We start from the raw sequence: 15,235 nt of genomic DNA on the forward strand, positions 1-15,235 counted from the left end.
AGATTCCCTTCATTCAAGATCGTGTCCAATTTACGTTTAATTAGTGTTTCCATGAGTTTGCACACTATCGATGTGAGACTCACCGGTCTATAATTCGCAGCCTCTGCCCTGCAACCCTTTTTATGCAGAGCATATGTTGAGCAGATAATATATAAGGGATATCAGTTCTGCTTTCATTACTTCCTCCTACGTGATTTTTCTAAGCTATTGTTTTTTTTCTTCTATAACTTTCTAAACTGTCAATCGTAGAAAACTAGTGAGAAATTAAATATCTTCCAGATTCCTGAAGTTTAAAAAAAGTTCTTTAAAACTTTAGATGCTTGGCTGAGAAGTAATGCTGAACCTCCCAGATGGTACTAACTTTACATCTCCCTTTGATATGAATCTTCTGGGGTGGTTGGGTAGGGTATGTACGTTGAATACTCCTGTGGTTTCTATTCGGGAAAATTGCATGGTTTCCTTTTTTTTTCTGCTATAGAAACTCCTAGAGTAACCAAATGACACAGCAGTTTGGGCAGTTCTCTTCATCTGCATGGTGCAGAGAATGTCTCATTGCACGCTATGGTGGGAGAAGACAAGTGGAAATGCTCAGACATATCTTCCGCACTAAACACCGGATCCAGGAGGCAGGTTTCACCCTGAATGTGCTGAATCTGTTGTTTCTAAAACTTCTTATTTGGGGCATCTAGGAGCTAAGCATTCGTTTTTCAGTCAGGTGCAGAATAGGTCTTGAATGTATTGTAACTTAGGCTTGGCAGATCTTGATAGGAATTCTTGTTGCATTATTTGAATTTGGTACCAGTCCAAAAAAGACGGACTATGGTATTGGGGAAGATCCTTCCTTAAGCCTACTCTTTTAAATATTTACTTAGCTGAGGCTAGAGCTAACCACTGGCAAATTTTTGTTTCCTGTCTGTGCACAGTGTGTGTACATAAATCAAGCCCTTTCTTGGTTTCCATCTTTACAGTAAAAAAACTAATATGAGTACCTTAAATAGTTTGCTAATTCCTGTTCTTATGCCTCCTCCCCCTTACTACGCCTATGACATGTTTATAATACATATATTTAAAATGTCTTGGATAGCTTTCGTCCTCTGTAAGGGTAAGGGAGGGTTCAAAAAAAAAGAGGAAGAGAAAAAGGCCAGCGTTTCAAACTTTTACATTTCCTGTAGAATGACTCTAGCTAGACAACTTGCTGTTTTCAAAATGTCTCGCATTTAGCCTGCCTTCTAAAGTTTAATATTAAAGCTTATATATGTGTACATATGTAAGACTAGAAAATATTTTCTTTTGAAGTGTGAAGCTGCTTAGTTGGGAAAAAGCTGGAAACGCCGAAGAACCTATTTTCTGCGCAGTTCGTATACATTTTGAACTCTTCTTGCTTGAGCTACACCTGTCCAGTGGTGATGTGGAGTTGCTACACGGAACTGGGGTACAGGGTCTACAGCTCTTTACATAAGAAACCGCTGACAGTTTGTAACAAGATACATAACCATAATAACAAAGTAGATGACGACGGAAGACAAAATGGCTCATCTGTTCCGAACAGCAAGGCGGTCAGGGTGGTAACTCTGCTTTGTGTAGGTTGCCCCCCCCCCCAAGTGCCTTTGTTTAGGGTTGTAACTGCCACTCCTTGCACCCAGAGTTGTTCATTCAGCATTTACAAACCTTTGACGTGGACTCATTTATTTTTCTACTATCTGAGTCTTATCTCCTACTGATGTTTGCCTTTAGTTGGTTTTTTTGTTTGTTTGTTTTGGATCTAAAATATCGGTAAATATAATTTTAGATCTGGTACAAAGATATGATAAATTTACCATATATGATAAGGACTTGTTATTTTTTGAAGCTGGAGCTGGTATACTTTTACCCCACTCGGTTCCACCCAAAATTAATTCTGACTCCCCCCCCCCCCCCCCCAACGCATTTGCGAATCACGGACTCACTCATTCGCGGTCTGCTCTGATCGCCTCTTCCTGTAGTAAAGTCGGGCTACACCAATCAGGAGCTGCGTGTCAAAGCAGCTCTTGATTGGTGTAGCCCGACTACTACAGGAAGAGGTAGTCGGAGCAGATCGCGAGTGATTTTCTTCACCCGTCGGCGCTCCAGCTGCCTCCCCCTGAAATTTTGCAAGGGTTCCTGGAACGGAACACCCCACAAATTTCGTGGGAGTACTGTAATTTCATTATGTTCAATATTTAAAATGTAATACCACTTATAGCCATGTGATTAAATTTATACGTCACCAAGGCCTTGCTATTTTACCCTGAGACCTTATTTATGTGAGTTGCGCATCTTTGTCCACCTTGACTAGCAGAGGTAGCCGGATCAAAATTTTTCTTTTCCCATGTTAACGGAAGGGAGAATGTTACTCTTCCTAAGTCTTACTAAAAACTTTCGTTTGGTAGCCCCAGTGGTGAGAGGTGCCACTCTCCTGCGCTCGTCCCCATGCCCCTGCTCTTTTCTCGCATCCCCCCTGCCACGCTTGTGCCCCCACTTCCCTTCCCCCGTGCCTCTAGTTGTTCACCCCCATGGGTAATAACTTCAAACTGTGCTCCTCGCGACCCCCTGTCTCTGACATCGCTTCTATGTGCGGCACCCGGAAGTGACTTCTGGGAGAGCTGACGCGGTCGCAAGGAACACTTTGAAGTTGTTGCTCGTGGTGGTGAGCTAGAGATAAGGGGAGGGCGTGCGTAGTGGCGAGGGAAGGAGTGGGGAGAGGCAGAGAGGAGAAGGGATGCCGGACCACCCCCTCCCCCTCCCCCTCTACTACACACTGGGCATTGAATTAAATCTATACCAAACTCACGGTGATGTTACAATTGAAGTACGGTAAGAATGATGCCTGTTGACTGCAGGGTCACCCTTGATAAAAATGTGCCCATCCATAGCACTAGGGCTAGAGGTAATCTTGACAATTCTGCAAATGCAAATAATACCCTGCTACAGATAAAGGCCATGGTGAAATTGTTCATAGAAGACAAACAAGAAGTGGGATGGGACTGCGGTAATGTTTGTTAGTGATGGTATCTTTTGTCTTGGATTGCGTGCGTTTGAACTGCAGTTGGTCCACAGAGTTTTCTTTTTATGAATGGTATTTATTTGCATCTTTGCTCAGTGTATATTTGATACCTGAGGCAGGCATATTTGTACGCTGAAACACAGTGCGGTGTTGGGTCGATACCTTTGTGGATGGAGATAATGATGTTTTCCATGATCCATTTTGGCTATTTCTTTTGTGGGAGGTCCGTGGTTTCATCACCACTTCTTGTTTGTCTTCTGTTTTTTGGGGTTTCCCCTCTGCTGGACTTTCCTTGTGAAATTGTTCATAGACCAACTAGCAGGTGAAAGACCACAAAGCTAATTGTAGTTAATCCTCTTAATTTTTTCATTAAAATGACTCCTGCAGACAGAGGAGGTTATGTTCTATGGCCTTTATGGAACACTGGCAGTAAATTGAGGGACCTGGTTTAAGAGTGATTACTTTCATTGTATATCCAAACCTCACCCATTTGGAGACTTTGCCTGGAGGGATAATTGTTTATAACATTTGAGATTTTATATTTAACAATCCTGGTATTATCTTCTGTTTTCTTTCCATTTAACACAGGCAAAATCGGACATCAATTGGATAGAAAAAGATTTGGCAAATTTACCTGATAAGGTAAGTCTTTGACAAAAGTTTTTATATCGCCTTTTAGAACTGTGCTTTTTGCTATTAGGTTGCTTTTCAATAATCTGGTCAGTTAACAAGCTGCCAGCTACTTTAATTACTGTTTGGTCTGCATGCTGAATTTGTGCTTCAGCCTATTTGCCTGCTCTTTTGTGCAGGGACTATACTCTTTGTGACCTTGTACGGTGCTGCGTACATGCACTCTAGAAATAATTATAGTAGCAGGGTCAGAAGCAAATTTTCTAGATAATACATTCCCAATGCCTTTTCTGTCTCCCCTCAAATTTCTCTCTTAGTAGTAAAAGATGCAATTTTAACTTATCAAGAAAAGAAATGAACCTGCATGTCTTACTCGTATGCGGATCCCCAAATGATGCAATTCACGCTACATTCCTAGGCTGCAGAACCTGGAAATTGATTCTTTCATAGACACGAACTGGGATTATTTTTGGAAAGCCTATTTCTCTTCAACCCCCTCTTTCAAACCTGATATGTGTTTCTAGCCCATGCCAAATTTGGTCCTATTTTTGTAAAAAAAAAACCCCAAAAACAAACAAACCACTTTCAGTGTTATTCTGGTCACAAACACGTTTGATTCCTCTTCTATAATTTTAACACTTTGGGTTGGAAAGAATGAAAAAGAAAAGGTGGGCAGCTGAGTGATATGTATGTTACAGCGCACAGTTTCAAAATTGCCAAAATGCATTTATAACTACAGAGGAGGAAACCAGAGAATTCTCTTCCTTGAAATCAGATGAATGGAATGTCAGGAATCCACTGTATTCTGGACGCAGAGTGGCCAAACAGGTTATTAGAAAAACAAGCGTTGTAAAGGTGTCCCAATAAATCTCTCTGGTGCTATGAAGAGAACAGAAAACAGCTATTTGCTAGAAGTTAGTTAAGGTCCCGATGCGCAAAGCTCCGACGCCACATTATAAAATACCATAGTTTTAGTGATTTTATTTCCAAATTATATGCATGCTATTTGTGTGGAGCAGCTCCTGTAAAAGGGGAAGGAACTGTGTCTTGGTGCTTGCTCAGAAGAGCAATCACTAGGCACAGCTGCTCCTGCCTGCCATCCAAGCTCACTCCAGCCTATCCAACCATCTTGTTTGCAGGATATCCTATCTGCTTGTCAAATTTCAAGGAGTTATCAATGTGGAAGCCTAAAGTGATATCAGGTTCAGGTTTGGCTTGACTCTAAATCATCCATTCAGGCCTCTTCTGTGAAGCACTGATTACTCAGCCTCCCATGTAATCGGTCGTGGTGATGGTGGTAGATGAATCCTTTCTGTTTCAACCTTATTCATTCCTGCAAAAGGTCTTTTGAGTTCATTAGGGGGGGGGGGGGGGTTGCAAGTACTTGCCAGATGTTCAGTATCATCCTAGAGTCACTATTTCTTTATAGGGCCTGATAAGGCTGATCTGTCCAAATTAAATTCTGCTTCAGTGGCAGGAGTTGGATGTCTAATCTACAGCGAGACAAGCAACCACCAAACAAGAAGACAAAGATCTTATCTTCCACACAAGAAAGGTCAATCCAAAGACAACAAAAGTGTTGTCTTAGGAGTTGGATGTCATCATTGGAGCACAGCAAGATAGGCCAATTTTCAAGGATTATGGGTTATAATTAGACAACCCGATTTACCCCTTGTGGTTTTCTGGTTTTAACTAAGAATCATAAGCCCTACAAGGAATGACAGCATGCAATGATTGTAAGTTTGTTTTTTCTAGATTTATTGTTGCTGTCCTCCCATCTCTGATAGCAATGCCATCTTAATTAAGTTCCTCATTAAGGTGTCAAACAGTTCAGTTCCACCTCAGACCACTAGGGGTCACTCCCGTAATACTTTGTCACTAGACATTCACCCCCCCCTCCTTTCCACCCCAGCAAATAGAAGCCCTAAACCTGTGTTTTTAGCATGCTTGAAGAGCACTCTCCAACCCACAAAACTAAAATTATCTGAAGAGCTACATCACCTGAAATACGATTCATTAGAGATGCTGGTTTTTGGTGTTTTTTTTTTTTTTTTCTGTAATCCTGTTATCAAAACAGTTATTCTGTGTGTGCAAAAGAATGAAGCTAAAGTAAAACAAACTGAAACTCAGGTCTGAAACTGAGGTGCAAAACCACAAGTGTTTTTCTAAAGGAAGGAGAAGAAATGTGCTTCCCTGCGAGCGTCAAAACGCTCCCTCGGTGCGCATGTGCTGACTGCCCCCAACACCCGCATCCTCTGCATTTTGATGTGGAAACACTGATATCTTTTTGCCTTGCCCATGGAGAGAAAGTTGCTTCTTGTGGCAGCAGCAGCTTAATAGAACCTGCTACTGTCCTTCGTTCTTTGGTGGACCTTCAACCTTGATAGAGATGTGCCACACTGAATGGGCTGCAGTGATGGAAAAAGACACCAAGGTTCCTCGTATTTATACCGTTGTCGCTCAGTGGTTTCACAGAAGGCATCAATCTAAACCCTGCTGCTCACAGCTGCCTGACCTTGGCCAGCTCACCTTCTCGGTTAGTAATGTTTTTCGGAGCTGATTGTTGCATAATATGACTCCTCTAATAATTTGCTTCTCGAGTTACTTAAGTTAATATTAAAATCGCTACAGGTAACTCCGAATGCAGCAGCCAGTATTATCAGTGGTAATTTGAAATATTTCTTCTGTTTTTAATTAAATTGCATTGGCTTCTTATTGAGTGGATAATTCAATATAGAAGATACTGTTGCTTGTTTTTAAGGTTTTGAATATTCAGATTTGATTTATTCACTTGTCACAAAGTATCAATAGCAAACTACAATAAACCATCAAATTGGATAATAAACTTTTTACATTGTTGTATACAACAATAAAAGCAACTCAAATGATCACCAGTAGCTTTGAAAGTTCTAATTAAATGAGCTTTTAAAAAGCCAGGTTTTCACAGCCGTATAAAAGCCAAGATATATCCTGTTACAGAAACTAGTTTAAGGATATAGCGACCTCCAAGGCTTATGAGACCTGCCCATGAGGATTTTCTGGATGTTTCCTCATGTCATTCTGTTAGACTTCAAGAATATAGGTTTTCTATTTTTATATAGCGGGATCTAAATTATGGAATGCGTTGTCAGCACAGTTGAGAGCAGTAAAGGATATGGAAACACTTCCAAGTATTTTTATAAGGACCTTTCTATGTCAGTTTGCATCATCCATTTTACCCAGGTAAATATATCTGTTCATCTTGGAGCATGCCTTTGAAAATTGCTCTCTATTGACTTTCACTACCTACCCAAGAAAGTCATGAAAAGAGTTTGAATTCGTCTTACACCCAATCTGTTCTTTGCTGTGATGATAATTTTACGGTGCTGAATGTTTGTTGTAAGATACAAGCAAGAAACAACCGGAGAAATGTCCATAAAAAGAACTTGGGTAGAAGAGGCATTCCTCTAATCAAACTTTATTAATGTAAATTAGCTTGACCCACGAGTATCGCAACATTTCAAATTATCCTTCCTATCACCTCAACAAGTTTGAAGGAAGATGATGTTTGAGGCTACCTTTGAATACCAAGGACCTCTTATGTGGAACAAACTGCCAACACACCTAAGGCAACACACCACTTACCTTGACTTCCAGAAGAAACTAAAGATACATCTCTTCTCTGTAGCCAACCTCCTATCATTCACCTCTTCCCTATAACAGCCACAAGATCTGACTTAAAAAAGTGTAACTTCAAGAACTTGCGATCTAATTCTTATTGTAAACCACATAGATTCCTTGTAGAGAATTGCGGGATATGAGACACTATTATATTGTGATTGCATTAATCCATCTTTTTGCTAGTCTTCATGCCCTCTTTCCTCCAACCTTTCCTAGCATAGAAACATGATGGCAGATAAAGGCCAAATGGCCCATCCAGTCTGCCCATCTGCAACATCCACTATCTCCTCTTCTCCCTATTGGCTAAGGTTCTTAACATTTGCATCTCCTCTTCCTATAGGCTAAGGCTCTTTACACCTGCATTGTGAGGTCATAGAGCTTTATGGTTATAGAAACCTGACAGCAGATAAAGGCCAAATGGCCCATCCAGTCTGCCCATCTGCAACATCCACTATCTCCTCTTCTCCCTATTGGCTAAGGTTCTTAACATTTGCATCTCCTCTTCCTATAGGCTAAGGCTCTTTACAACTGAATTGTAATGTCATAGAACTTTATGGTTATAGAAACATTGTAACATGATGGCAGATAAAGGCCAAATGGCCCATCCAGTCTGCCCATCCGTAGTAATCATTATCTTTTCCTCTCTCTAAGAGATCCCACGTGCCTATCCCAATCTTTCTTGAAATCGGACACAGTCTCTGTCTCCACCACCTCTACCGGGAGACTTTTCCAGAGATGCTGGCTGTTGCATAATATAGCCAAATATGATTCAGGTTTTATTTGATTAAGGACCCATCTGTTCAATTTCATGACTGTCCATGGTATCCTTAACAGTCCTGTCCAGCACCATAAATCAAATGCCTCGGTGCTCTTTCTGTCCTGCCTTTTCATGTGGATCAGAGAGTAGGGTTGGAAAGACAACTTCACTCCTGGGTTTAGTGTCCAAAGTTTAAATTTTATTCCAGCACCTTAAACATATTTAAAAAGGATCCGACAAAGTACCATGTTTTGGTGGAAGACCACCTGTCAGAGGGTCAACAACATTATGTACAATGCTATTTTCAAACTGCATGCTTGTTGAAAAGTGTATGGACAACAATATTCACCTTGCATCTCCGAAGGAAAAAGCACGGTCAAATGAAATGGTTTTTCATGGTCCAACTTTTGCATCTATACAGTATGATATAGGAAACGGAAGATATTCTTTCTGTAATATGAATCTCTGTTGATTTTCAAGTCATGCAGTGTTTCATTACCTTCTCCAAACTCCATTGAAGCTTCACCAAGTGCTATCCTGCTGCATGCCTCTTGACTACTGGAACCTTTGCCTTTTAGATCAATCAATCTACGACTTCGGTATCTTCACCATCAATTCTGAAGTTCATTTTTGCTTTTGTTGTCCTCACTTTTGTCATCTTAAGGTTCAATTTTAGACCCTTTTTTTTTTCCCCACTCTGTCTTAACTTTATCAATAACAGGTTATGTTCACTTCACTTTCAGCTTTTAGGGTAATATCGTCAGCATATCAGAAGCTGTTGATATTCCTTCCTCCAGTTTTGAAACCTCTTTCATCATGTCCTAATCCTGCTTCTTTCATTATGTGTTCTGCATATAAGTTGAACAAATAGCGAGAGAGAATGCAGCCCTGTCAGAATCCTTTGCCAATTGTGAACCAGCTTGTTACACTATGTTCTACCTAGTAAATATGAGTATTGAAAACTGTGGGGGGAGAGCCACCTTATATGGTATGGCTGCACCTCAAATACTATGTACAGTTCTGGTCACCATATCTCAAAAAAGATATAGTGGAATTAGAAAAGGTACAGAGAAGGGCAAGAAAATGATAAAAGAGATGGGATGACTTCCCTATGAGGAGAGGCTAAATTGGCTAAGGTTCTTCAGCTTGGAAAAGAGACAGCTCAGGGGGGATATGAAGAGGTCTATAAAATGATGAGTGGAGTGGAAAGGGTAGATTTGAATCACTTGTTCACTCTTTCCAAAAATACTAGGACAAGGGGACATGCGAAGAAGCTACTAAGTGGTACATTTAAAACAGGGATCTCAAAGTCCCTCCTTGAGGGCCGCAATCCAGTCGGGTTTTCAGGATTTCCCCAATGAATATGCATTGAAAGCAGTGCATACACATTGATCTCATGCATATTCACTGGGGAAATCCTGAAAACCCGACTGGAATGCGGCCCTCGAGGAGGGACTTTGAGACCCCTGATTTAAAACAAACTGGAGAAAATATTTCTCCACACAACCTGTAATTAAACTCTGGAATTCATTGCCATAGAATGTGGTGAAATCAGTTAGCGGGGTTTAAAAAAAAGGTTTGGATACTTTCCTTAAAAGAGAGAAGTCCATAGGCCATTATTGAGATGGCTTGGGGAATTCCATTGCTTATTCCTAAGATAAGCAGCATAAAATCTGTTTTATTACTTGATATCTAGCTAGGCACTTGGGACCTGGGTTGACCACTGTTGAAAACAGGATACGGGGTTTGATGGACCTTCAGTCTGTCCCACTATGGCATTTCATATGATAGGATGTGGAGACGGGATGGTGAATGCTTACTGGTGAGGATGGGATAAGGATGGAGCTGGGAAAGAGCATATTGGGGAGAACTGAGGAACAGGGATATTGTGTGTGGAGGGAGATGAGCTAAGGGAAGAGAAAATATACAGGGGTTAGACTTTATTTTAGTTACACAAATTACTCTGAATGTATCGGAGCAGTCAGTTCAAAAGAATCCTAGGGATAACCCCTCAGGAAAACTGTGTCAGTGAAAGAGGAATCTCTCCCCCAACCAATGTCTGTTTTGTCAAGAAACGATCTTAGCTCTTAGGGGGGGGTTTGGGGGGTGCCAACAAGGTCCTTGCTAGAAAAATAATGAAGATAACTGATATATGTAGTACTCATAAGAGTGAAGCAGGTCTTAAGTGACTCCCTTGGGAGATATTTACAGTCTGCTTTCGGTATTTGTGAAGCACCAATGTAGGTTCCTGCTTTCTGTGGTGAGTAAACTCTGTCTGCACTGCAGGATTAAAAGTGAGAGAGAAACTGTTCTATTGGTGGATTGTCCCTTTGTCTTTAACATTCTGAAATGGGCTTCTGTCCAGCCACGGTATGAGTAATTGTCTTTTCATTAGTACATCACTTATTACTGTGTTCTCCAATTCCAGTTTCTTTGAACTGAAAATGGTTAATTTGTTTACCATAAGTCAGGTCATTCAGCTGATTTGCATGCGAGTTCTTTTGCTTAGTTAAAAAAAAAAAAAATAATAATAATAATTCTTAAGCTTCCAGTTGGTGACCAAAGAGAAACAGAGTGGCATGGCATTTTCTCAAGGCTTGGTAAATTTGACTGGAGTTTTTAGATTCATTAATTTTACTACTGTGTTGTGTTTAATTTGTTTGTTCTAGCACAGTGGTTCCCAGACCTGTCCTGGAGGACCTATAGAGGGATACTTTTTTGAAAAGTCGTCTTAAGTTCAAATTGGGATATTTTGCCAATAACGTTCAAAGCCCCTCCCACCCCCATCTGACAGCCATTTTCAAACGGGAAACACATCCAATGACCTGTTTGTGAAATGGGCTATGAAAGAGAGACATCTTAGTCTGATAATGTCTAAAAAGAAGAATCATTTTTGAGAGTGAAATGTCCAACTTTTGGATGCCAAAAAAGCAGGCACATGTCTGGCATCATGTTGAGAGAAATGACCACACAGACATCCCTGCAGAGCGAGCAGAGGGGCAACCTAGGGATCAGTGCAGTGGACTTTTAAACAATGGCACCCAGGTACACTTTCCACCCTAACTGCTTTATGATGTATTGTGAGCCTACTATACACCAGTACAAAACACTTTCCAATCTGCAGGTGTTCCCTGTATTTAGGTATTTGATTCTGGAGGGCTCACAATTTTTTTTTATCACAAATGAAATAAAGTGGGATATAGACTTGGATTACCTTGTGCATATTTCGCTAGGCCAGTGGTTTTCAATGCAAGGCCTGCAAGCTAATGGTGGCCCAAGGAGACCTTCTGGGTAGCCCACACACCTGTCTGGGGTTCCATCCCCCTTGGCAGGATCCTATAGTTGCTTCACCTTCTCCTTCCCAGCAGCTGCTCTTTCATTCTTTGGGATGCCGGGAATGAAGTGTGAGTAAACACGCTGCCTTCGGCGGCCTGGAAGCTTTCTCCTACTGCTTCTAGTCCCCACCTAGGTTGGAAAGCAGTAGCAGAGGGAAAGCTTCCAGGCTGGCAGGTAGCCCAAAGTGTGAAAGATCACCTGCTGGGAAGGAGAAGTGTGAGCAATACCAGTCCTATCGAGGGGGGGGGGAAGATTACTAGAGAGATGCTGGACTGCAGGGATGAGGAAGATAGAATGACGACAGATAGGAAGGGAAGGATAGAGATGCCATACCACGATAGGTAGGTAGGTAGGAGAGGAGAAAGATACCAGACCACAAGAAGGGGGAAAGGGAATGAGAGAGATTAGACTCCAAAAGAGGGAGGGAATGATATGCTAGACCAGGGATGGGAGGCGAAGGGAAGGAAAGGAGAGAGATATCAGACCACAAAAAGGGGAAAAAGGGAAAGAAGAGATGGACTACTGGAGGGGGAAAGAAGGGAGGAGAGATAGATTCCAGACTCTAAGAGAGGGGGAGGGAAGGCCAGAAAGATGCCAGACCACAGTAGGGAGGAGGAGAGAGATATCAGACCACAAGAAGAGGGAAAGGAAAGAGATGTCAGACTACTGGAGGGGAGAGGGAAGGAGAGAGGGATGCTAGATGGGGGAAGGGAGGAGAGAGATTCCAGACCATAGGAAGGGGGAAAGGGAAGGAGAGAGAGATCTGATTACTGGAGGGGAAAAGAAAGGAGGAAAGAGAGAGAGAGAGATTACAGACTAAGGGAGGAGGAGGGAAGGACAGATAGATACCAAACCACAAATAAGGGAATGAGGGGAGAGAGATGTCAGACCACCAGAAGGAGAGAGAGGGAGGGGGAAGAGAGGGAGGAGATGGTGAATAGGGATGGAAGGGGTGGGAAAGGAAAGAAAGATGGAAGAAATGCTTTTTAAGAAAAGTTAGGAATAGGAGAGAAGAAAGAGGGAGGAGATGGTACAAATGGAAGGGGAGGGGATGGGCAGAGAGGGAGGAGATGGTGCTCATGGATAGATGGGAAGACATGAAAAAATAGATTTGAGAAGGAAGCAGAAAAATTGAAGAAAGTTGAATAATACATAGAAGCTAATGCCAAAGATGGATGTAGGGCAAAAAGCAAAGGAGGAGAGAAAACAGCAAGTGGATAAGAAGGCCCTGGAAACACAGATAAGAGCATAGACAGAAGGAAGTGCAACCAGAGATTGGGAAAAGATGATTAGAAAAATAAATTACTAGACAACAAAGGTTGGAAAAATCACATTGAGGGATACGGCTAAATATGGTCATCATAAAGGAACACTTAGGTCTCCATCAAGGAACACCTAGATTGTCCTCCGTGTGTTCGGGTCTGATTCGGTGAGGGCATTTCTTATGTTCTTAGTGATTAAAATATGTCGGTTTTGAGAATTTATATCTGTGAAATGTCAGTTTTGAGACTTTGCATCTGTTGTCTATATTTTGCACTGTTCAGGAAGAAATGCATTTGTTTCTATTTCTCTGGTGTTGTACTGATTGCAGAGTATGGCATATTGTCTACTGTATATTAGGACTTTTAGTTTGTGGTCCTGTATTTGCATAGGGTTTATCTGTGTTCTATGTTATTGGTGTCATGGCCCCAAGTAGGAAGATATTTATCGACTCTTCTTCAGTCCTTTTGGATCCAAAATGGCCCCCTCTTAAAAATTAGTGAAGACCACTGCACTAGGCAAATCCAGGGACCTGATTGCTGCTCTATAGATATACCCATAATATCTGCAGCTATCAGACAGCCTGGTATCCACGGCCACTTTCACTTCTTAGAAGGGTAGGAGAGGGTTGATGACCTCTGGGGATTTAAGAGAGATCATGCCCTAATCCCTCCAGTGGTCAGCTGGTCAGTCAGATAACCTTTTTGTAACTTGGTCATGACTGAAATGGGTCTAAATAAGTCATTCTTTTTCCATCCTTGTCATGCCTCCAACATAACAAATACCCTTACTATTTGGATGAACTCTGTGAAAAACATTCCAGTTTTGCCTTTTTGAACATAAAATAGCTATAGTGATTCAGACCAATGGCCCCTCTATCCCAGTATTCTTTTCCAGTAGTTGCCAGTCCAGGTCAGAAGTATCTAGCAGAATCCCAAATAGTAGCAAGATTCCATGCTACCAATCCTAGGGCAAGCAATGGCTTCCCTCATGTCTATCTCAATAGCAGATTATGGACTTTTCCTCCAGGAACTTGTCCAAATGTTTTTTTTTTCAACGCAGATATGCTAACTGCTGTAACCACATCCTCCTGCAGCAACTTCCAGAGCTTATTTTTTGAGTGACAAAAAAAAATTATTTCTATTGGTTTTAAAAATATTACTCTAACTTTTGAGTGTCCCCTAGTCTTTGTAAATCTTGATGCAGTAAAAATCTATCCACTTGTACCCGTTCTACACTACTCAGGATTTGGTAGACTTCAATCCTATCTCGCCTCAGCCGTCTCTTTTCCAAGCTGAAGAGCCCCAACCTCTTTAGTCTTTCCTCATATGAGAGGAGTCCCATCCCCTTTATGTTCTGGCCATATCATTAATGGGACAATCAAAGTTTTTGTATTGGTAAAGGTGTGCTTATCTGTAGGTAAAATGCAGTCTGAATATTACCTCCCCCTTCTCTCCCCACAGAGCTGGTGAAATTGGGTTAGGTATGCAAGGAATTTCTTTTTGAAATGAACTTGTAGCCCTGCAGGCAAATTGAAGGACTGCAGAGCCTGTGAGAAGTACTTACAAAAAAACCACAAAAAAACCAACCCCACCCAGTGTTCGGGACGCTAAACCTTCATTGGCATATTTGAAAAATAACATAATTTCTGTTCCAGCTGAGCTGTATCGAGAGATTATATATTAGAGTCTGCAGGTTAATCGTGGTTAATGCTATGATTAATGCATTATTTATTAGTTGCAGTTAATTTTATTAGCTGTGATTAATTTTATTAATCATCCTCATCCAGTACTTCCCTTTGTCACCAACTCCCTCCATACCTTTGGATAAAGGCGGACTAGAAATAAACTCCACTAAAGGTAAAAGCTCCTTAGACATAAGTGACAGCACGCCATTGTCTATTTGCTGCCTGTTGTCTGCTCTGGAGGTGGCTCCTGAGACATCTTGTTTCCTCAGAGGTGGAAGAGGTCAGAAGGAGCTGCTGGACAGGCAACAATCAGCATATAAACATTGCTGCCCTGCTATCTAAGGAACTTGGAAGGTTCAGAGGATGGGGCAAGGATGAGTTATGTTGGGACCCAGAGGGGGTGGAGGAGCAGCAGCAGCAGCGAGGGAGAGGGATGGAGCAAGAGAGTGTGTGTGGGATTGGGAGAGGGAGCAGAGAGAGCATGATGCTGGGATGTGGGGGGAGAGAGAGAGAGAGAGAGAGCTAGAAATGTTGAGATCTGTGGCGGGGGGGGGGGGGGGAGGAGAGTGAGAGATGTTAGGCTGTGGGGGAGAGAGATAGAAAGAGATGGATACAGGGCTGAAATAAGATGTTGGCAGGTATCTTTAATCTTGCAATTAATCGCAATTAAAAACTGTAATTGAAATGCAGCCTTAGAATGTGTGTGTGTATATATGTATATATGCTTTTTTTTTTTTTTTTAACAAAAGTAAGAAAACTTCAAGCTCGCACATGGAAGATTAGATTAAACTTATCTCCTTGATTGTTTTTGTGAAATGTGTGTTTCTGGGGGAGGAACACCTAACCATTTCCTATTCTTCTGAAAACAAACTACTGTTCTTGT

General features: G+C 41.6%; 1 protein-coding gene across 6 annotated transcripts in view; it reads left to right on the forward strand.

Annotated features, from left to right (window-relative positions):
- The window catches only part of RPS6KA1 (ribosomal protein S6 kinase A1), a 149,190-nt gene that overhangs the window by 66,565 nt on the left and 67,390 nt on the right, over positions 1–15,235 (forward strand). For all 6 annotated transcript variants that reach the window (XM_033955228.1, XM_033955231.1, XM_033955230.1 and 3 more), the window contains one exon: positions 3,611–3,664. In XM_033955228.1, coding sequence (XP_033811119.1) covers positions 3,611–3,664 — 54 coding nt within the window. The remainder of the gene's footprint in view (positions 1–3,610; positions 3,665–15,235) is intronic.

The sequence above is a fragment of the Geotrypetes seraphini genome, chromosome 8, assembly GCF_902459505.1.
Source record: "Geotrypetes seraphini chromosome 8, aGeoSer1.1, whole genome shotgun sequence".
NCBI lineage: Eukaryota > Metazoa > Chordata > Amphibia > Gymnophiona > Dermophiidae > Geotrypetes > Geotrypetes seraphini.